We start from the raw sequence: 23,787 nt of genomic DNA on the forward strand, positions 1-23,787 counted from the left end.
TTAACTTATAGTAGTCTGATTAAGAATAAATAACTTCATTGGAGAGAACGAGTTTTCATTCTTAAACCACAAGACATTTACTTCTTACTATTTTGACTTTAAAACTGAATTTTCTTCATCCAGTTCAATCCGACACAGATACATGATACATTGTCGCCCTCGGCTACAATGAAGTTTTATACTGATATTGAGCAGTATCGTTGACTGTTTCCAATTACCTTGAAAAAAATAATGCACCGAAAAAGAAAATATAAGAATAGAGTACTTTTAATTCAATATAATTGAAGCAAATGATGATGATTTTGATGAAAGAGAAAATGCAATTCAAAAAGTAAATGATATGTAAAATTTAATGAATAATAAATACAGTGCTGCACCGAATCTCGAACTAGTTGGGACTGGGCCTATTACTATTTGTTTGAGATTTCTGTTTTGAGTATTTTACAAAGAAGATGAAGAATGTGAGGGGGTTAAACGTGGGTGGTTTTAGTAAGGTCTCAATGTAATGAAATGTAGTCTTAAGTACGTTTGTTTCATTCAATAACAGAAGGAATAATGTTCCTCTTTCAGTGCCATACAATAAGAAGACAAAGCCAGCACATTGCATTGTTGATTACTCGACATCTTTATCTACAAATCCAGAACCTAATCACGAGAACAACTCACTTATCTCTCTCGAACCTCTCTTTTAAAATTTTTAATACAAAACAGTAACAGCCTAAGTCATCACTGCCTCACTAGTTTCCCACTGGTACTGGTACATATTAGATAGGATAAGCGTCGCATGCATTAGACTGACATGGCAGTTTAAAAAAAAAAAATCCCAAATTTTGCAAGCTAAAAATTTGCGATTAATTTTCCTAAAGACCCATAATTAATTTATGAAAGAGAAAGGTATTTGTTTTTTCACGGCACTTGCAACAAATGTAAGGTCATATTAGCACCATTGAAAAGGAAGAAAATGAGACAGTAAAAAAGAAACTACTCTTGATTAATTATCTTTCACGTTCTACATGAGCTATCAAATTAAAAGAAAAAAAAAACAAACGTCTTTTTAAGATTTTATTTTATTCATGTTTATTTTAAAACTTATTATTATTGTTTTATTTTGTTTGTTTTTTTTTCTCTGAAAAATCTCGAAAATGTGCAAAAATTTGCAGACTTTGCTACCGCGATGCAAATCAGTGATGTTTTGCCACATGCACACATACTCCATACACGCACATGAAAACACATTAACATTGTTAAAACCAATGTAGAGTGATGGCAGCTTTCGTTTTTGTTCAGTAGAAACATAGGCAAAAGAATTTTATCAAAGAACTCGAAAATGAAGGCTCAATGTCATTTCCGTGATTTCAAGATTTGCCCGTTCGAGATTTTCGTGCTGCACTGTATATTATCTAATATTAATTATAACACAATAAATAGCTTCACTTTTGAAGATTCTAGCACCAACTACATATTTAGATTATACTCATGTATGAACAGGAGAATGGTAATGGTACTGAATGCAAGGGCAAGTACAGATTCATTTGGAGTTCATCATTACCAGTAAAACTTGGGGATCAAATAAAGAAAAAGCATTAAAAAAATATAATACTAATACGGAATTTGTTCAAGGAAAAAAGTAAGTAGAACTCAGCAACATGGAAAAGATAAACGGATATAGAGGATAAAAGACACAGCAAGTGATCTCTGAGCACCATGGAGGTCAAAAGACCCCACCCAGAATTTTCGTCATCATTATATTTCAAATGAACCAAAATCACATTCCAATATTTCTTTTTAACACTTACATATCCTAATATCCATTCCTACCTTTTATTTTTATTGATCAAACTCATACCTCTTAAGGGGCGGTTTGGGTCTAATTATTAGGAAAATCCTTCGAAAAATTGATTTTGAGATTTTGGTGGAAAATGATATTTTATTATCTTAGAAAAAATATAATTGAAGTCCAAATTCTTAAAGTAAACTAAAAGGCACGAAAAACAAAGTCGAAACTGGTACAGGTAGTAAGAAAGTGTGAAAAACGGGAAGCCATTTTGCTATTTTCTCAATATGTCATTTTTCTAAGGGTATGGGAAACTGTGTCAAACGTTTCTCAGAATCTATTCAATGAAATTGTCTGAAAATTTCCAGTTATCTTAGAGATAACGTATTATGTTACATCAGAGAGATTTTTTTGATAAGATATGTGAATTTTGAATTATAATCCTAATTCTGAATTTTTAAGGTCAATTTTGTCATAACATTTTGATTCTCGACTTTGTAATGTTCTAATAAAAATTCCATAAGTTAAAGCCGTAAAATCTCTCTGTTGTGACACACTATGGTACAATGTTGACAAGAGGGAAGAATATGGAGGTCATTCCTTCATTAGTTTTTGTGGAACGTTTGCCACAAGATTGTTATATTTTTTGATGTCAGACCCCCAAATTAGGTCGCAAAATGGGTATCAAAACAGGTAATTAAAATTTTTCACCATAAATGTTTTTTAACCTATATTGACAATATAAAATGATTAAAACCGCCCAATATAGGTAATTAAACTTTTTTTTTAAAAGACCCAAACCGCCCCAGATATGATATCACTATGATATCCGTAGTTCCATTCTATCTAATACAAAAAGATTTCATTCTGCGCTTACAAAAAATTAATGCAAAAATTACAAATATAACAGATAAATCTATTAACATGAGGATTGCTGCAAGCTTGACAATACTGCCAGATTCAGGAGAATCAAAGGAGACTTGCTCTTGGATTTTTGCTTTATCATGATGAGCTTTTATCAAAAGCCATGCTTGACGCATCAAAATGCTTTCCCTTCCAGGAATAGGGCTTCTTACAATGGCTATCATGATGTCAGATTCAAGATAATTTGCTGCCATCAGTTCTTTCAGCATTGATGGTTTTTTCCGACTTCCACTGAATAACCTTCTTCTTATCATCATAGGTATAGAGGCAAAATTGCAAATGTCACTCAGCCACGCATTTTTAAGAATATCCTGATTATTTACTTTTGTAGTCATCAACTTCTTCATTATAGAGGGGGTCGTAATGAAGGATGAATAACTACAGACTCCATTTTCTCTTGTAGCTAAATCATTATTGTATATGGTCATTTCATATGGCATCAAATAATCACACATTAACACTGGGCCATTTGTTGAATGGACTGATCGTAAAAATGGCACTAGCTTAAACAAATCAACGACACTGTTGTCAAAAGTAATTAAAACATGTGAAGCGTAAGGACAAAACTTTGAAATCCACACAGTGGACGGGACTAATAGATTTGAAAACCTATCAGAATGTGAGAAATTTGAAAGAATAATATCATGGTATAAATCACTTTCTTTCTGAAGAGTTAGAAGTTTGTGTTTGAATGAATCTCCATGCTCCATATTTTCATTGATGGAATAGAGTACAACAACAGAATGGTCAGAAGCTTTATATCCTGTCCAAGTTTCCCTACTGGCTTCTCGTCTGTCATAATTGTCAATTGTTGTATGAATAAGGATAAGCAGTAGGTATGTATGAGTGGACCAATCAGCACATGCTTGTGGTTGATTCAAGGCAAAGCGTGCAGCACCAGCAAATGCCATCTGCTTCTCTGGCATTCAACTGAGCAATTCAGAATCTGAAAATATTAAAAAGAAATAGTTACAGCAAGGTCCTAAATATGACACGGAGAGAGAGAGAGAGAGAGAGAGAGAGAGAGAGAGAGAGAGAGAGAGAGAGAGAGAGAGCATACAACATTGTCTTAAAATGTTCACCTTCATTAGTCACTGGTCTTTTAAGTTTCAACCCTGGGAAATGATCATATCATCATGATTTGTGATCAACATTGCAAATGAATCTTCTTCTTCTTCTTGTGGAAATGTGGAAACCTCCAATATTGTCGAGGATCACTCCACAGTTTGCAGGGTAATACATTGTAAACTTTTCAAAACACTGCACTAAATAATAATAAAAAATATGTAGATTAAAAAGTCACAATGTGAACTCTAGCAACTGCGTGAAGGCACGTTGGCAACTGTTTTCAGCCACGTCAGCTGGGAGGCTTTCCACAGTCGGGCAGTGGAAGGGAAAAACAAATACAGGTGGGTGAAGTGACTGTAAAAGAGTCTGTCTTTAGTTTAAACCCAAGTCTAGGCTGTATTCAACATTCAAAAGAGGTACGATGAAAAGCATGATGATCTGCAACACAAGCAGAAAAGCAAACAGTTACAAAAGCAGACATAGCATAATAAAGCGTTGAAAATAATGACAAAGCGAAGCGCACGAACAAAGCTACATCACAACATTCTTCCCCCCTCAGTCTAACTGGAACTGGAAGCATTACAAATCGAACAATGATTGCAAACTCCCAAAGTCTATAATCAAATAAGAATGGGGGACGTAATGCTATGAATCAAAACACAACAAGTATAGTCTTGGTCTTAGAGATTGTCAGGAAAATTCAGGCTTCTCTATTGCGCAGATTGTAAGCCTGGCATAGGCAGGCCACCAGATGGTGCTAGGTTACGCAAAGCTACTGTTGTCTCCCTCACACTCACATCCTGGAGTCTGACGTGGGCATAGAGTGGATTGCAATCCAACAGTTCGACTTCATCTACCAAAGGTTCATACTTTGAAGATCTCACGTTCCTTCTCATGAGCACCGTTCCAGGGGTAGTGAGCCAAGTCGGAAGAGTTGTACCGGTTGTGGATTTCCTCTTGTAGTAAAATATTCTCTCATGAGGAGTTTCGTTAGTGGAAGTGCACAAAAGAGACCTTAGGGAATGAAGGGAGTCAGGAAGAACGAGTTCCCACTGGTGAATCTCCAGATCACGAGACTTCAGTGCAAGCGTTATTGTCTTCCAGAGTGTTCCGTTCAGTCGCTCCACTTGTTCATTACCTCTCAGGTTATATGGAGTAGTCCGGCTAGTAGCTACACCCTTCCTATGTAAAAAGTCCTCGAGTTCGGCGGACATGAAGTTGGCCCCTCTATCAGAGTGCACATAAGATGGCATTCCAAACAGAGAGAAATGCTGGCAGAAGCATTTGATGATTGTTGCGGCACTTTTTTTGTTTGTTGCTTTAGGTCTCTTCCAATACAATTGAGGTTATATGAGAGACCGCTGAAACAAAAAAACAAGCAATCTAACAAAAATAGTACAAATGTAAATCAAAATCATAACCTAAAAATATCATAAGCTAAATTACAAATAACCAAGAACAAACAGGCAGAAGATTTACAGAAAAAAAAATATCCCCTGTCAAAAATACAATCACAAACCAAAGAAGCAGGATAGGCTAGTAAAGAGAAGAAGAAACGACATCACTATCGGATCGTACACCCATGCGAACATCATAGGTATATGATTCAAGGGTGATGCTCCCATCCAACCACCCGCAAATTGCGGCACTCATATCGGCACACGGAAAAACAAACATAAAGCGAGAGTATTCGTCAATCATTGTTAAAAGGTACTTATTTCTTGAAGAAGAGGGCAGAGGACCCTTGAAGTCCACACTCAGGCGCTCAAAGGGCTGAGTAACTTTGATCAGATTAGGATTTGACTGTTTGTAGAAGGAAGGCTTCAGTTCACAGCAGATTTTACAGTTTGCACAAACCTTCTTCACTCCATCAAGCGAGTAATGCAGGTTCTTGGATTTGACTAAATGCATCATCCTTGTAACCCCAGGATGGGATAATGAGTCATGGAGATTTTGAAGAGCCTCAGGATCAGAATGAGTTGTAGAACAATAGCCTCTGGAAAGAGCGTCTGCTGCATGATTGTCTTTACCTGGTCTGTAGACAACATCGTAGCTGTAGCATGACAGTTCGATTCTCCATCTTTGGATTTTGTCATTCTTCATCTTCCCTTTCTGAGAGTTATTGTACATGAAGGCAACGCTTTTCTGGTCAGTTACAAGTTTGAAATGCTTCCCAAGTAAGTAGTGTTTCCATTTACGGAGAGCCTCCACAATGGCATATGCCTCTTTCTCTACAGAGGAATGCCTCCTTTCACTTTGATTCAGAGTTCTGGAAAAGAAAGCAACTGGTCTCCCATTCTGATTTAGTGTAGCTGCTATTGCGATGTCCGAAGCATCTGTTTCGACCACTAGGGGAACATCTTGGTCAACAGTATTGACAGCTGCATTCTCTATCTCCTTCTTTAGCAGTTCAAAGGCTACCTTCACTTCCGCTGGAATTGGAAATACACTATTGCTGACAAGGAGGTGTATTTTATCAGAGAAATGTGGGATCCAAGATGAGTAATAGGCAAACATGCCTACTATACGGCGTTGGGATTTTACATCGTGGGGATCAGCAAGGTTGCGCAATGGTTTCAGCCTGTCAGGATCCGGTTGGATGTTGCCTTTGGAAACCAGGAATCCAAGCAGTTTGACTTCTCTGGTGGAAAGGATGCTCTTGTCTACATTGAAAGTAATGTTGTACAGTAGAACATGAAAGTAACGTACTCGGAAATAGCGAGAACTCGGAAATAGCGAGTAAAATCTAAATCCCCGTTTTTTTCCCTTATTTGAGTCAATAAAATTAGCATGAAAGTAGCGAGTATGAAAAAGAGGTCAACTCGGAAATAACGAGCATTTCCTGCCCCAGCCTAGGACTGCAAACGAAGTAAAGCAAAACAAGAGACAATGGGATTTAAATATTTTTAGCCTAGCCTCTTTTCTTTTCTTATTTTTCGTTACGAGTAATATTACATAGTAGCCTAGTCTGTAGTAGTACATAATAGGCGAAACAATTTTGGGGGGGGGTTGGGTTTGTGTGGGTGTGTGTGTATTGGGGGTGGGGGTCAATTATTCACCCAATGTGGTGCCACGCGACGCGCGAGGTAAGCACATGTCAACATGCCTCACTTTGCAGCATCGGTCAGCGAGTAGCATCGTTAACGAACGACACGATCAGCGAGAGAGGGGAGTGTGGAACCATTATTTCAATGGGTCAGTGATTGAGTGATGCGCTTGCTTACCTCATCAAACATGCCGAGTGCATTCAAACACTCGCGCGCACACGCACACACACACACACACACACTTCTATGTTCTTGTTTTTTTTCTAGTCATGATTTTACTTGAAAAAAAAACAAAAACACAAAAAAACAAGCATTCTGCCACTTCTGTGAAGAAATTGAAATAGGGGCGACGGCTTTTACTCGAATTACACACTGAGGGGAATAACCAGCAATATTATAACCTTTCCTGGCAACTCGGGAATAGCGAGAACTCGGAAATAGCGAGTAATCAGGAGGGGACCCGTCGAACTCGCTATTTCCGAGTTCTACTGTACTCAGTGGCACATTTCATGAAATGAGAGAAGTTCTTGTCATGTTCTTGTTGATTTCTTCCGCAGATTGTGACATTATCTAGATATGCAAAAGTATCCTTGAGCTTCTCATTTCTCATCATGCTGTCAATAATACTTTGGAAGCAGGCCATTCCATTAGTGACACCAAACAGAATGCATTTGAATTGATACAGATTTTCTTCCTCCTTTATAAGGATTTGGTGGTAGGCACTGCGGAGATCGATTGTACTGTATACTTCATATTTTGAAATTTCCTTGATCATCTCATCGATTCTGGGGAGAGGGTATGCATCAAGCTGAGTAAAGCGGTTGATAGTTTGGCTATAGTCCACCACCATTCTCTTTTTGTGCCTGTCACCGAGACTTGCGCTCTCCACGGAGAATCGGAGGGTTCAATCACATCTTCTGCAATTAGTTTTTGGACCTCAGAATCAATAAATTGTTTGTCCGGTGCTGAGAACCGCCTTCATTTTGTTGCTATGGGTCTGCATTCCGGGAGCAAGTTCTTGAATAAAGAGGCAGGTTTCACTTTAGCAGCAGTTAAGCCACAGATCGAGAATGTGGGCTTCGACCCTTTGAAACTAATCTCCAGTCCCTCGTGTTGGCCAAATAGGGTGGGCCTAAGGACTGAGCCCTGAGTTACACCTGATGTCACCATAGTGGAGTTCAACAACAAATATAAAAACTATTTTTTCTTCAGAACCATCAAAGAATGGAACACTCTCCCAGTGGAAATCCTAGATATTACCAACAATAACAAATTTGATCAAACATTGAACATTTATTTTTCAATTCAATGACACAATAATGGAGAAAGTCACCACATGAGTTGTATAAAAGTTGGAGTGATGGATAATTGACATTTTGCAGATAAAAACGTGGAACTTGAATCTTTTATTTCAAAAGAAAGGTGTGTCAGCTTTATCAATATATTTTGGCTAAAAATTATCGTTATGAATGTTTGAGCAGATAGTAGATTCTGAAATATTATTTATAAATAATAATAATAAATAATAATAATAATATAATAATAATAATAATAATAACAATAATAATAATAATAATAATAATAATAATAATAATAATAATAATAATAATAATAATAATAATAATAATAATTAATGATAATGATGATGATGATATTGGTTTAATATATAATATTTTGGTCCTTTTCTCAATAAACTGACTTTCCTTCTATGTATATAAATACGCTTTTAAACATTTTGCCATGATAATTTACCGGCTTCTTTCTTTATCAAGAAGGACAATAAATTCAAATGGACACAATTTCAGATACTCATACTCGTACATCGAAATGGTTGAAGTTGAACACGGTCACACAAGATTCATATTTTGTTGCCCACACACGTTCAACTGTAAAAATCGAGAATATGATATTAAATCAGTATTTGTAAAGTTTACATAGCACAGTAAGTTTGCTTATTTTTCAACTCTTACAATTTGAAATATCAATATTGTATAAAAAGAATTGTCAACAGGTATTCGACTACATATTTCGTGGCGGATGGCGTTGATTGTTAAGCGTCCGTCTCTCGTGGCCAGGCGGAGTTGCCTTAACCAGTTATGTCGTAGGTTCGAATCCTCATCGCCGCAAGTTTTTTATTCTCTTCTTATTGCCTTCTGCCACTTTTCTATTCTTATTATCAACATAATCCGGTGCAATGGCGAAGATCGTTGTGGATTGTTTACCATTCATCTATGTTCCCAAACTGGAATATTTCGATTCGGTAAGCGAGAGCCCCGAGCGTGGTTCTGTTTCTATATAATTTTACTTCTTAATTAAAGCACACAATGTCAATCATGGTCGTGGGAAATTCATGCTTTCATATTTTAAAAATATGTATAATTCAAGGTTTTTGTGTCCCTAGCTATAACTTTATTGTGATTGTGTGTAAGTGCCTAGATTAGGGAGGGTGAAAGTGAAAGTAAGATTAGAAAAGAGACTTGAGAGAGATTACCTCGACTCATTCATCAATATTAGCTTGAATGCTACCTTGAAATTTAGAATCGAGCAACCTATCCCAGTCATTGGAGGGCATACTTTCTCCTTCTTGTTATTACTGAAATGGTTATTAAATTATTATTATTATTATCCTACATTTTCTTCTGTTTCGTGCTTACTCAAACTTCGATTGTTTTCAGTGTTGCCAGATTATTTTTCAACAAAATGCCAGGGGAAGACTCAAAAAATGCCAAAACACTCAAAAAAATGCCAAAGTCTGTTGACTCCCACCCCCACTAAGAAAACTACTCACTTTTGATAGACAATTTACTATCATATCCTGGTGGCTTGCGTGTTTTCTTTTCTTTTTTTTTTTTTTTTTTTTTTTTTTTTTTTTTTTTTTTTTTTTTTTGAATTATACTAAATTTCCTGTTGGGGTAATTTTTTTTTATTAAGAAAAGGTGTCATTTGAAGTATAATATACAAGAAAAGAAATGCCAAATGAAAATGCCAAATGCCAAATGATTTTTCTAATGCCAAACGGTTTTCAAAAATGCCAGATTTTTGGAATCTGGCATTTAAAATGCCAAACTGGCAACCCTGATTGTTTTCAGTTTTCCTGTCGTCATTCGTTCACATTTCCATTCATGTTTTTACCTTGTTTTTATTCATTCGCAGTTCGCAGTTGTTCATCGACACGGGAGCATTTCGAATTCTTCGAAGAAAATAAATTGGTAGATTGTTAATTTCTAGTTTCTAGGTTATAGTTCCATTCTTTTGAATAAGACCCTGCGCATGGAGTTGGGTAATTAATTGATTGAATGAGACACAATTACAGCAAACTGTCTTCAAATTATGCAAAAAATGCCCGAGTAAATCGTCACAATCAATAACGTCATTGTTTTGTTTATTTCATTTGTATAAAGATGGCGTCAAGTGGATCTGATTTTCCTCTTCACGAAAGTGTTTTTAACGGCGATATCAAACGTGTATCCAAGCTAATTCAAACATGTGATGTGGCTGAAAAGGATATGCATGGTGAGTTCTCAGATTTATAATTTCTGTTAAGATAATTTCCTCGTCAATTTTTAAATTATTAAAGAATAAAGAGAGGTGAGGAGGAGTGTTTAGATAGAGACAATTCAATACACAAGTACAAGTAAGGAAAGGAGAGGCGAGGTTGAATTGAGTGAAAATCGAATTGGCATAACTTTCTCACAATTAAGAGGTATTTTGTTCAACCCCTATCCCCCGCATAAGACTAAGATTATGCCCGAGCCAAGTCAATCACACTTCACATCTAGTTTACTTGCCTACCTGCAATGGAATGGATTGTATGCATGGCGTACTAAAAGAGTGTATTATAGTAGGGCTATGATTGTATGTAATTGTAATAATATAATAATAATAATACTCATATAATGGGTACTTTCGTACTTGCGGAGCGGAGTAATTTTACCAATGTTTTGTTAGATGTTTTATATTAATAGAAATAGCAGTAGCAGTCAAAAAATGCTATGAACAAGAATATGATATTGATATGTACATTACATTTCTACGTGCAATGATAACCCATATGTTACTGTTATGGGCTCATTGTTGTAGTGGATATAATCTCAACCCAACGCAAAATCTTGTTTATCACAATGTTAAATCAAGCTCACAATCACAATTGCATTCGGTTTCACGTCGGGACAATGGTCTGTACATTGTCATCACAATTAGAAGGTACACAATAGAAATGCATAATGTTGCAATAAATTGGCATAGAGGAGTAAAGCATGGAAATTAAAATAAATACATTATATTTTCTAATATTAAAATTATATTAAGTATTTCATAAGTAACTTAGCCTTTACGTTGGATGATCTCCTGTTGATGATCTCCTGTTTTGGAAGATCCCAAGTGTCATAGTTTTGACACCTGAATGAAAATAGGAAGCTGCTATTTTCACCGTAAGCCTGACACACTGTTTTCACCATATGGTGATAATGGTGTTGAAGGCTATATTCACTGTACGTTGATAAATTGTGGGAGACTATATGAAAATAGCCTGACACGCTATTTTCACCGTACGGTGATAATGGTGTGGAATGCTATATTCACTGTACGGTGATAATAGTGTGGGAGACTAGTGAAAATAGTCAGTCCGATGAAAATATTGAATCGGTAGTCCACCCCCACCCCCTTCCTGGTTATATTATTTTGAAAACTTAAATGTTTCCACATGCCTTGGAAAGTACTGAAAAAATCTACAAAGAATCCAATTGGCAACCAGGTTGCTAGTCAAAACATCAGTAAAATTACTCCGCTTGGCAAGGATAATTTTTTTAACGAAAGTACCATGACGAAATGTTGGTTTGTGTAGATTTAGATTGTATTGGTTAAACAAAGTGTTGGCACTGATTTTCTTAATTACTATAAATTTATTTAAAGGTGATATTATTCTGAAGTTTTCATCAGGAGATAGTACCTCCCCGACACACCTCCCTCGCCCCCAATGTAAACTTGGATCTGAGCCCAAATGGTATTGGACTCATTGTTGTCATGGAAATAATCTCAAATAACACAAAGTACTAACCATTACAACAATGTTAAATTAAGCCCATAATTGTGTTTGGTTATCTGACTTGCAGATATTATATTGGCACTTTTGACATCCCCCGTCTATTTTCTTGTAAATTTAATTTAGTAATTAATGGATACACAGAACTTTGCTGACTCAAAACCCTTTTTCAACCAATAACAAATACAATGGAAACATAAATACATTTCGCTTAAAATCCAGTCATGTGGCAGAAAAGTATATGTATATATATATATATATATATATATATATATATATATATATATATATATATATATATATATATATATGTGGCACGTCTTTTTAGCAAGCATGATCTTGAAATTTAAACAATTAGAAACGTTCCCTTGGTAAAGAAAAAACACTTGTGCAGAAAGGAGATTTACACACATGCCAAGTACCCCGTTAAAATCACTAACTCCCCCCTTTTTTTCAGCATAGCTTGGCAGTTATGCTGATGATAAAAGGACGTGAGCACCATTGGATGAGTTGTGAGCTATGGCCGGAATTGTGTGTGTGTGTGTGGGGGGGGGGGTATATGGTTATTGACAGACATTATTTACTGTACTAATTAGATGGGGTAATCATTCCTGTTTTGGCATTGAATTTCTATAATTGATGCCTTAAATTCCTGCGAGACATTTTGAGATAGCATCTCTGATTTATGTTAATATATTTCACAGATTGAAAACATGCAAATGAATAATGAAAAAATAGTTTTCTTCATCAAATGTTATCTTGGACATAGCTTTTTCAAAGAACACAGAGGAGATATTCATAAATCTATCCTCATGTACTTAAAATTATTAATAAGTGTTTGAACTCTCTCCCTATAGTATAAAATCCATTCCCCTACATTCACCTTTTTCTTTATCTCCAAATCTGAATCTCTAACTCTAATTCGAAGTTTGGTTATGTAAATGACTTTTATATTATATTTTCCCCAGGGAATACTCCACTGCATGTTGCAGTTATGCTTGGTCATAAAGGTAAGATAGAGTGCAGTGCAGTGTTTTAGATCAATCTTTGGATTTAGGAAACAAATTATATCATCGCATATTTTTATCTTTTGGCCTTTTCGAGATAATTTTATTGTGGTTGTTTAATTGAATATTTTCAAATTGAACAAAACTGAAAAGATACAATTTTGAAAAGTTAAAAGTATAGAAACATCAGCAACTTTTTGTTAAAAAAGAAGATAATTCTGCGTAAATTGGTTAAACCTGCTTGTGTTTTGTTAATCTGTTCTTTACTCACTTTTCTTTGATGTAAATAGTGTGCTGTCAAATGATAATAATAATAAATAATGGGTCAAGGAATCAATCATTACAAATTTTTCCAAGGCTGGTTTAAATATATTCGTTTTAATCCATGTAGAGAAATTTATTATTGTATGACTTGCAAACAAGTTAAATAAATGTGGACATTTCAAAGAGAAATAATACAGAGAGCAGTGTTCATTATTAGATACATTTTTTGAAGTCGTAAATAGGAACAACACAATATCTAGATTGTTTATGTTTTTTTTTTCTTTTTGTTTGCTTTACAGAGTGTGTTTATTTACTCTTGGCTCATAATGCACCAGTGAAGATCAAAAATAGCCAGGGGTGGACACCATTAGCAGAAGCCATAAGTTATGGTGATCGACAAACAAGTAATTTATTTATTTGTATTTGTTTATATATAAAAATGTATTATTTTATTATTTAATTTAATTTTATTATTATTATTATTTGGTATAACTATTGTCAACTATTATCAAAAGTTGAGTGTAATGAAATTGCTTTTTGTTTAGGTAATATCATTGTATGTAACTTTTGTTTTAAACCATTGAAAATTGTATTTCTAATTTCTTGCCTTCCATGTATATTTCAAAATTATATTTTTTTTTCATTTCATTTCAGTTCTACTTTTACTTCGCAAGCTGAAAAAACAATCTCGAGAGAGTTTGGAGGAAAGGAGACCAATGTTAGTTCAGGCTCTCAAGGACATGGCCGATTTTGATTTGGAACTGAAATGGGATTTTCAAAGTTGGGGTAATGATGGACATGTACAAGTGTATAAATTGCATTACCCTGAGGCTAATAGTTATCCGACCTGCACAATTTTTCCTTTTTTATTAAACTTTTTTTTTTTTTAAATTTATTTATTTATTTTTATTTAATTTTTTGACATCAACTTTTATTGAATTAGGAGAATAGGTTGGGATATAAATTATATTTATTTCATTTGATTGGTTTTGAAACTGCTAACGGTTATTAGTTTTGAAATATTTAAAAGTAATGGTTGCTTGATGGGATTTGCACAAAGTTTTTAATTTTTATTTTTATAATGATTTGGTTGTGAGCACAGTGAATATATTTAATTAAAATAATGCCTGATGGTGTATGTGTGTGTTCATATGAGAAGAAAGAGTTTTGTCTGCTGTAAATTTCATCCTCGGAATTTCTTTTCAGTGCCCCTTGTGTCAAGAATTCTTCCATCGGATGTCTGCAGGATACGGAAAAAAGGTTGTCAGATAAGGTAAACAACCAGTTTAAAGTTGTCTCTTTTTTTAGGCATAAGTATAATGGCTGTAGGTATGTTTTTGGAATTAAAATAAAGATTATAGATTATTTGCCATCAGAGATTGTGGGTTTTGAGATTTCGACTTCTAGGAATCATTTCTTTGCCTTTGCTTTGATTAATTATAGTTATAGGCGTCATAATGGCAGCTGTGACAATTTATGTGTCAAATAGAATTATGATTTGTGTTGAAGATTTCAATCAAGGGTATGATTGCTATATTGTTTGACATATATAATATGTGACACCCCCCCCCCCCCCCCCCCCCAGGGGGGTGTACCAAATCAAGGCTTATTTTATGACTAGAAATTTGATACCAAATTTATGAAGTTCTGATCATTTGTTGCTGGGTTATGACCGTTTGAAGTAGGGAGTGTGTAAAAACCAAGTTTTTAAAATAACAACTTGGAAGTTTAGGCACCTGTTTAACACACAGTCAAATCAATGGGAAAAGATAACTCCTTGGATATGGGCATTGTAAATTTAACGAGAGTAATCAAATTTGGCATGAGCTTAGAACATACATTGAATAATATTCACACAATTTTTGCAATAATCCAATCGCTACTTTTGTAGCTATTTATTATCATATAAGATGCTCTTAAAGTAATAATAACACCAATAAATGCTGGCGATTTTATGAAGTTGTTGATTTATTGAAAAGTTTTTTACATTTAATAAAACAATCAATGAAATATGAACGATTAATGTGATATTTTTGTCTTATTTGATTGAGGAAATACGATTTCAAAATGCCAAAAGTTAAAGAACAGTTAATATTTTCAGTACAGTTTTGAAACTACGTGAAGCCAGGTGGACAGAGCTAAATATCAAGAAACAGGATGAGAGAGGGGAAGAGAAAGGATGAGAGAGTAATACATACAAACACACACACACACACACACATGAGAGACGGGGGGAGGGGGGCTGCTTGTGCATGAAAGAGTTCAAGAAGGGAAAAGTGTAAAGATTGGAGCCTTTATAATATGTGTGTATGTGTTTGTTGCATTGTTTCCATTTTGAGTCAGTTGACAGCTTGAGGAGGAAAGGGTGGGGCTTATTTTGTAATGACCAGTATGACATCGTGTTATTGGATCTTCTGTGAGCTGCAGCCTCAAGTTATATAGGACCTGTCACTAGTTATCACTACCTCTTGTGGCTATTTAACTTTCCTCCCCTATTTCTTAGTGTTCGCACATATTGTTGATTGTTTTAAAAGCTACCTTCACCCTCCTTCCACTATACAATGAGAATTAGGACCAAAATCTTTGATATGACATTTTTGCAGTGTGTTTATTAAAACACTCATGGAATTAAAATTTGTCAAATTATTTTTTTGAAAAAATTGTATACATAAATTTGAATATTTGGGCTTGATTGTGGTAAAATTTCAGACTTTTATACTTTATAGTCTGGTGACTGCAGGCTTCTTTTCCAGTATTTTTTCTCGCACCCGACACATCTTTTTGAATTTTGTCTATCTTTTTTTAAAAACATTTTAATGTGACAATTCATAAAGAATATTGTGAAAATTATGTATTTATGCTTAGCAAATATTATTTCATATAATTCGGAATTTTAAAAAAAACAACAGTTGTTTTTGTATTATTTTTTAATTTTTTGGTTCCTTGTGGCAGATTATATGTGATTCTTTTTATCTCATTCATCCGTACAGGCTAGATACAACATTGGTTGATTTCACAGAAATGAAATGGGAGAGAGGGGACATTACTTTTGTATTCGACGGGGAGGCAAAACCCAATCATAATTTGACAGTTCTGGACAACAAATCAGAGGTTTATCAAAGAATTCGCTCTGAGGTATGTGAGAATGTCTTCTTATTAATTTAGTTTGCTTCATGATATTTATAAGATTTTCGTAGACATCATTATATATTTTTTGTAAATGGAATGTTTATATTTGCCAACCATAACGTGGCTTAAAGAGAAAAGGAACAAGATTTGACCATTTCCATTTTCAAGCAGCTTTTGGGGGTGCTAGAATTCAGTTGTTTTTGGCCCACTGTTATTGTATGCTAATTTGTATAAACTTGGCAAGGTCAAAAATAATGTAAAGATATGATATGGTTGTTTAGTATTTATTTGACTTGACTATTTTGATCACTGACTGTAACTGTAAGAATTGTACTTCATGACAATCCTGCCTTTTTGGCCTTTATACATTCTAACAGTCGTTATGTTTCTTTAGGTCTTCCAGCCTTTCTTCTGACTTCTGACCTGGTTATTCCAATGTAAAGCATGCCTTGCCATGCTTTTGGCTGTTGTTTTTGCTGGTTATGTCCTATCCAATTTTATGATTATCTATATCTCATATTATTTTGGAAACCATGCTGACCTTGGACATGGACAGGATGTCTAGTCTTTGATTTATTTCTGTTTTCTGGAGTTTCCTGTAATGCTGTAATAACCTCCCCCTCTTTAAATAAACAAAAAACAAACAAAAAATTACACGCAACCTTCTGTGTTTCTGATATTATATAACAATTATACCTGGATGAGTATTTTCCTTATATTTAATGGTGTTTATTTTTTGTTTGTTTGTTATTGACTTAAACTAACAGGATTCAGATCATGAACTTGAGGAAGAAGTGGATATTCTCATGAGCAGTGACATTGTGGCAGCTCAGATGTCAACAAAACGCATCACATTTTCCAGAGCTCAGAGTGGTTGGCTGTTTCGTGAAGATAAATCAGTATGTAAAATTATAGATTCTTCAGACTTTTTTGGTTCGAGGAAATACATGCACATGGAAAAATTACTAAATGAAATAATTATAATGATAATAATTTAATATTCATAATTCCTCTGTTTTAGCACATCCCTCTTGTAAAATATTGGGTTTTGTGAAAGTTGCTCTAAAGGTATTCAGCATATTTTAAATATTTCAAACATGACCTCCTTTTTCTCAAGTTTTACAAGGATTATCTAAAAGTTACAAATGTAAGAGTAAGGTATTGCTTGACTCTCACATGAATGACAAAGACTATATAGCAGTCTGTAAAATGATTTATTAATTCATGTTATTGATGAATTATATAAGTTAAGATTAATTTGTAAAATATATGTGAATCAGTGTCAGTTTTTAATAACTTTTGACCAGTGCGGAGAAGAGAATTATTGCTATTTTTGAGATATTCACTTTGATAGCTTGTGTAAAAAGAAATGGCATCTGTTTTTGTTTTTTTTAATAACACGGTCTGTAAGATAGTTATCTTCAAATGTAAATGATCAATACTTTTACCAGTGGATAGAGATAATTTTAATCTGAACTCAATTTATTAGCCTGACTGACACCTGATTTCTTGAAATGACTTTATAAACATAAGTTTATCTTTTTTTTCCACATTTGTTTACCATAGGAATTGGTCGGAGATTTTCAGTCTGATTTCTTTACTGTAAATAATCTTGTTCTTGAATCGAGAAAAAGGTAAGTCTGTTATAACTATGTTAGAAAAAATGTTCTCTGTTTGGTAGCTTCTTATTAAAGTTTGTTAGACATTAAAAAACTTGATAATTTATTTTTCTTCAGTTTTTAGTTGTAATTATCGTCATCATTATCATGCTTCTTACAAGCAATGATTTGATTATGAATTAGTCCAGTGCAATCTACTTGATTACCATGGAACTTACATCAAATACTAAGTTGTGTTTCATTTGTTAGAATTTTTGCATTGTTTCTAATAGAATTAAGAACGTCTCAGGTGTCAACGATTTGAATATCTAAGAATTATATCTCAACTCTTCAGAGGATCTATAACTATTTTAAAATATATTGAATTTTTTTCATGTGCTGTAAGGTATACTGCAATCTTTTTTTCACGGTCGCATGATCTTAGCTCCACTAGTGTATAGATATCATTGTGATAATCATCATCGTCAGAATATCTTTTTTTATGACTTCTTGTTTGTTATGTCAATTTTATCGGCTTCTCGTAAATTGATTTTCTTTCATTCAAGGAGGGAGCATTTATCTCCTGAAGATGTCCAGAAGAATAAAGCTCTGATGGAGAATATCACCAAAGGGGCCTGGGATAGTTCAGATGCTAGTAATGGGGTAAATTTACCATAATGTCACCACTATTATAATAATAATAATTATTATAAAAAAAAAAAAATTAAACTGTTCCTTCTCTTCTCTCTCTCTCTCTCTCTCTCTCTCTCTCTCTCTCTCTCCTCTCTCTCTCTCTCTCTCTCTCTCTCTCTCTCTCTCTCTCTCTCCTCCTCCCTCCCTCTCTCTCTCTCCCCTCTGCGGTGGTTGGATGGAGCATCACCCTTGAATCATATACCTATGATGTTCGCATGGGTGTACGATCCGATAGTGATGTCGTTTCTTCTTCTCTTTACTAGCCTATCCTGCTTCTTTGGTTTGTGATTGTATTTTTGACAGGGGATATTTTTTTTCTGTAAATCTTCTGCCTGTTTGTTCTTGGTTATTTATAATTTAGCTTATGATATCTTTAGGTTATGATTTTGATTTACATTTGTACTATTTTTGTTAGATTGCTTGTTTTTTTGTTTCAGCGGTCTCTCATATAACCTCAATTGTGTTGGAAGAGACCTAAAGCAACAAACAAAAAAAAAATCTCTCTCTCTCTCTCTCTCTCTCTCTCTCTCTCTCTCTCTCTCTCTCTCTCTCTCTCTCTCTCTCTCTCTCTCTCTCTCTCTCTTTCTTTCTTTCTTTATCCATATATCTCTCTCAACCATTTTCCTATCAATCCTCTTGTTCTTTATAAACGTCATTTGGTTATAGAGAGATAATATTGATTTATTACAATTATAATGGGTGCTCAACTTAGTTGACTCTTTTTACTTTTGTTTTTATTGTTTTACAATTTTAGTTTATTAAAGATAGTTGATTCTTATTTGTAAGATCCATAACCACTGGGCTACAGTAACAAAGATAAAACTAATAAAAACACAAATATTTTCAGGCCTTTTGACCAAAAGTTAATTTTAAATCTCTTAAATATAAGGTATGCCTTTAAAATCGTTCTAAGGAAAGGACAATTCATTAAAACTTTACATACCCTAAAGTACATTATATCGCTACTATTAAGAATGGATGTGCACAAGTCGTAGTAATAATAATATAATATATGAAGCTATGATATTTTATGTTATGATTTTGTTTGAGTTTGACTGATGGACCTATAAATTTTCCTCCTTTTTGACAAATTGCCATTATCATCACTGATAAATGGCCAAATTATGGTAAGATTGGATTGGTTATTTTTCTAAACATTTTATGTGTGGCTAACCTGCTTTAATCAATTTTCAGTCTCCACATGAAATTTGAAGCCTAGTGCTTTGTACTTTTGAAAGTTACACTGGACTTAAGATTGCAATTGAAAAAGCTCATTTTCTTTTTGATGAAGATTGGACCTTTAAGCCAAGGCTTATTAAGTCCTACAGAATTGGACCCCTAAATCCACAATAGATTATTGCTCTAATGTCACATGAATGTAACATTCTTGAAAAAAATCGTAGTGATATTTCATTTACTGTAGTACTTCTGCAACAGTTTTCATATCTACATTGTCAAAGTTGTCTTCCTATTGTTTAAAGTATGTAAACAAGGAAGTGAGTGAAGTAGGTTTAACAAGATATAAGTCATTTCTTACTGATGAAGCAAAGGGAAACCCATTTAATTTATTTTTTATCATTTTCAGTATGAGCGTCGTCATTCTCTTAAGTCTCCAAAGAAGCCATTATGCACTTGGAAGGAGTATATTGAGAGTGAGGATGGAAAACCACCTTGCCTTGCCAGGTCTTTGGTGTGTAAGGAAAGTACCAAGGGATTCAAAGCTACAATAGCCATGGTATGCTGCCACCATAAGATGTATTTATATTGGTGTTTTTCTCCATGTCATTCGCCGCCTCTTTTGTTATTTCCTTTCTTTAAATTTTGTTTTGATAATTTAGGACGAATGTTGTGTAATGCGTATCTGTGTACGTGCATTTGCTCTTTCTCTTTCAGGAAATTAATGCATCTGTTGTTTAATTCTTAACAAACATAATTCTATTATAGTTTAGCGATGTACCCATTTTGAAAAGGATTAAAGAGATATGTCATTGAACTTTCTTCTTTTTTTCTCTTTTTTTTCTCACTCTTTTTATTGTGCGAGCAGATGTCTTAATCGAGATTTTATAGAGTATACCCCTAAATTGTAATTTTTAATATATTTTTAATTCCTAACAGAGTGATGATTTTCCTATGACTGTTGACGTGTAAGTATTATTTAGACGTTGCTTAAAATTGAACATCCAAAATTTAAATAATAGAATAAGAGTTTGAATTTGAAAGGAAAACTTAGGATAACATAATTTTCCTGACAGTTTCTATTTATATCAAAAAGAGGAAAACGTTTTATTTTGGGCTTTAAAAGAATGAAAAGGAAACACACAAAAGTATAATTTATAAAAATTCAAAAATCTCAAAATTCCTTTCATCAAAAAATTTAGTTGTATGTGTTTTGATAATAAAGTCATAATTTTCTGTTTTTGATATAGGATAATTGCAAAAGTGAAATTCAGAAATATACATATAATGAATGAAATACCCTGACAAAAAAGCTGTATGTGACCACCTTCTTCTTTATAGTTAGGACAGTTTACGTCATCATGCTGATGATGTGCTCTGTGCTGTGTTTTATGGGCTACAGGACTTCTTGGTATTCAATGTCCATTATATGGGTAATCTGATTCTGCAATAACCTGCAGCCTAGTGACTTAGCATTGTGGTAAGACAGCTTATATAGCTAAGTTGGATCGCAGTGGTTATAGTTGTGTCAAGTACTTTTTATAAGTGATTATTTTTAAAAAAACTAAATTATGTTTTGATATTTTCTCTGATGATTTATAATTGAGATAAGTTTACTCTTTTTCAGATTACTCGATGTTTTGGAAATGGTAGCACCGTTTAAACAATTTCAAAAGCTCAGAGACTTCATGACATCCAAACTACCACCAGGCTTTCCAGTCAGAATTGGTGGGTTGAGTTTTTTGCTTATCCCGCACTTCCCTTTCTTCTTCTTCTTCTTCTTCTTCTTCTTCTTCTTCTTCTTCTTCTTCTTCTTCTTCTTCTTCTTCTTCTTCTTCTTCTTCTTCTTCTTCTTCTTCTTCTTCTTCTTCTTCTTCTTCTTCTTCTTCTTCCTCTTCTTCTTCCTTATACATTCTTGTAGAATATCTATGTCAACCTTTAAAAATGCATCTTCTGGTACAAAAGGAGAGCCGTTACTTGGTTTCCTAACAAGTACTAAAACTATTTTATCAATGCTGCCGTCCAGCTCGTCTGACTGTTCAATATTCTATAGATCACAGACACGACATCATGGACATAATTGGCTACTGGATTTGTTCCATTCTTTTCACAACACACAAAAGGTCTATTTGGTATCTTCAATGTTTCTGCCTCTGTTTTGCTTTTTATTTTTTTATTGACTAGTCCGTGTACTTTAAAATGGTATCCCCTGAAATCTTGGATATCAATAACATGGCTAAAGCAATGAGACTAGCACCAAGTTGACAAAATGCTTCTGAAAGACTTGGAGCTGAGAAATATATAATCATTATCCTCAGCCCTGGGTACAAGGAGTGATAAAAAACTGAAAATGATGCCATCAATTCTTATTAAATTTTGAAACTTTGCAGATCTTGACACGAACAATTCAGTGAATGGCCTGAACATATCTCTTAAAAGCCATTTGACTCTCATGCAAAATGAGTTTGAATTTGTCATCCATGCATAAAATTAAATGAAACACTCCGATGCTAGAGTCATATGCAGTACAGAATTAATTTGAATCACAAATTTTCACTAGCACTTGACAATAATTGCTTCTACTTTTCTTCATGTATTTTATTACACCTCATCAGATTTCTGTTCAGGGTTATAGTTATAGCAAATGCAGAAACAGAGTGGCTTAATTATCAGTCCCATTGTGATTTCTTAAAATGCCCTGGGCCAAAATACAAGTCTTGTAGTAGTTAAAGGGTTAAATGCACTTTCCTTGTAATCAATACATGTATTCTATATTTTAGTATATGCAATTAGCGGACTGGAAGTTTTTGTAACTTTTCATTTGGTTTTTAGATGAAATCAGTACTTTTATCTCAAAATAATTTTCATGTCTCTTTATCAGTTGCAATATTATATGATGCATTCTAATGCTCCTGTGTTTTTAAATTTCTTTTTATATTAATACATCTTTCAGAAATCCCAGTGTTTCCAACCATTACAGCGAAAGTAACTTTTACCAAATTTGAATGGAAGGATGATTTAGAAAGTGAATTGTTTGTTGTTCCTGCCCACTATCGTGAAGATCCAGCACGCTTCCCTGATTTGTGACAATACATGGAACTCTACACTATGCATATCATCTGTAGTTTGAGAATGGACAAGCCCTATCGTATATGTGACCAGAAAATGGAGGTGGCAGAATTAGATGGGTGGTTGTCATCATGGACTGAAAATGACATGTCTTCAGAAAAAAACAATAGGTTGTCAGTAGGAAAAGACCTTTCACCACAATTTTCTGAAAGTGTCATGGAAAGAAATGGACACCCATTTACAACACGCCATAAAGTTGTATCAGTTTCTGACTCAGATCCTGAAACAGTGTTTCTAGAATGTAAAAGTGCAGCCTCAAAGAAAAAGCAATCAGACAATAGAACATGTCAACATGAAAATGTGGCTACGTGCAGCAAATATGATTCATCTTTTTTTTCACAAATATTTCCAGGAGGACTTTTTGAAAGACACAGTAATATGAAGCAGAAATTCACTGCAATCAAAGTTACACCTCTTAAGGTTGTTAACAAGAATCCGGGAAAGTTCAAACTTTTTGGTTTTGATAGTGGAGATGATGAAAAAGATGAAGATAGGACTTGTGTTGGTGACAATATAAGTTCTTTGCATTGGAGTTGTGATAACAGTGATTTAAGTGACAAAGAAGAAGATCTGAGTGTTTGCATCGATTTGCCTCTCACAAATTTTGGTTTCTCTAGTGGCGAGGTGATGATCTTAATGTAGGTTGTAAATATTTGATTAATTTTCTTTGATTCATGAGGTCCTTAATGGTTCAAAAATTATTTTATCAAGTCCTTTTTTTCTTTTTAAAAATAATATAACTTAATTCAGATTTCTTAAAATTAGATTTTGAGGTTTTGGGGTTTTTTTTTAGGTTTTTCTTTTGTAGCTTTTTATTGATTATTCAAACCAGGCTCTGGATTTTCAATGGGTAGTTTATTTAAGTATCGTAGCTATGAATGGGGAAAGAAATTGTTTTCAAAAAGTTGTATCATTCAAGTAATGACAAGCTTCAAAC

General features: G+C 34.1%; 2 protein-coding genes across 11 annotated transcripts; one reads left to right on the forward strand and one right to left on the reverse strand.

Annotated features, from left to right (window-relative positions):
• Nucleotides 1-249: 249 nt before the first annotated feature.
• Nucleotides 250-10,064, reverse strand: LOC144962995 (uncharacterized). 9 transcript variants are annotated; one of them, XM_078896511.1, is made up of 3 exons: nucleotides 9,888-9,925; nucleotides 9,445-9,472; nucleotides 250-3,644 (listed from the first exon to the last, which is right to left on the reverse strand). In XM_078896511.1, the coding sequence occupies exon 3, from the start codon at nucleotides 3,622-3,624 to the stop codon at nucleotides 2,617-2,619; it is 1,008 nt and encodes a 335-aa protein (XP_078752637.1). In that variant the 5' UTR covers nucleotides 3,625-3,644; nucleotides 9,445-9,472; nucleotides 9,888-9,925; the 3' UTR covers nucleotides 250-2,616. The 9 variants fall into 9 exon arrangements, with proteins under 9 accessions (XP_078752637.1, XP_078752634.1, XP_078752641.1 ...); XM_078896508.1 differs by having other exon boundaries at nucleotides 9,305-9,472; XM_078896515.1 differs by lacking the exons at nucleotides 9,445-9,472; nucleotides 9,888-9,925 and adding an exon at nucleotides 9,946-10,064.
• Nucleotides 8,863-22,808, forward strand: LOC144962994 (ankyrin repeat domain-containing protein 13C-like). 2 transcript variants are annotated; one of them, XM_078896505.1, is made up of 14 exons: nucleotides 8,863-9,073; nucleotides 10,215-10,326; nucleotides 12,823-12,864; nucleotides 13,425-13,529; nucleotides 13,780-13,911; nucleotides 14,332-14,398; nucleotides 16,116-16,260; nucleotides 17,022-17,153; nucleotides 17,821-17,888; nucleotides 18,419-18,515; nucleotides 20,131-20,280; nucleotides 20,661-20,689; nucleotides 21,349-21,449; nucleotides 22,675-22,808. In XM_078896505.1, exons 1-14 carry the CDS (start codon nucleotides 9,008-9,010, stop codon nucleotides 22,806-22,808), a joined length of 1,380 nt encoding a protein of 459 aa, XP_078752631.1. In that variant the 5' UTR covers nucleotides 8,863-9,007. The 2 variants fall into 2 exon arrangements, with proteins under 2 accessions (XP_078752631.1, XP_078752632.1); XM_078896506.1 differs by lacking the exon at nucleotides 8,863-9,073 and adding an exon at nucleotides 9,985-10,022.
• The last annotated feature ends 979 nt before the right edge of the window (nucleotides 22,809-23,787 follow it).

This window comes from Berghia stephanieae, chromosome 1 (genome assembly GCF_034508935.2).
Source record: "Berghia stephanieae isolate SIO BIC M18660-M18661 chromosome 1, UCSD_Bste_1.3, whole genome shotgun sequence".
Classification (NCBI taxonomy): Eukaryota; Metazoa; Mollusca; class Gastropoda; order Nudibranchia; family Aeolidiidae; genus Berghia; species Berghia stephanieae.

Coding starts and splice junctions, on each gene's coding strand:
- LOC144962995 (XM_078896515.1), bottom strand. CDS start 3,624: ATGCCAGAGAAGCAGATGGCATTTGCTGGTGCTGCACGCTTTGCCTTG.
- LOC144962994 (XM_078896505.1), top strand. CDS start 9,008: ATGGCGAAGATCGTTGTGGATTGTTTACCATTCATCTATGTTCCCAAA. Junction 16,261..17,021: donor ATCAAAGAATTCGCTCTGAG/GTATGTGAGAAT, acceptor TTAAACTAACAG/GATTCAGATCATGAACTTGA. Junction 20,281..20,660: donor TCAAAGCTACAATAGCCATG/GTATGCTGCCAC, acceptor AATTCCTAACAG/AGTGATGATTTTCCTATGAC.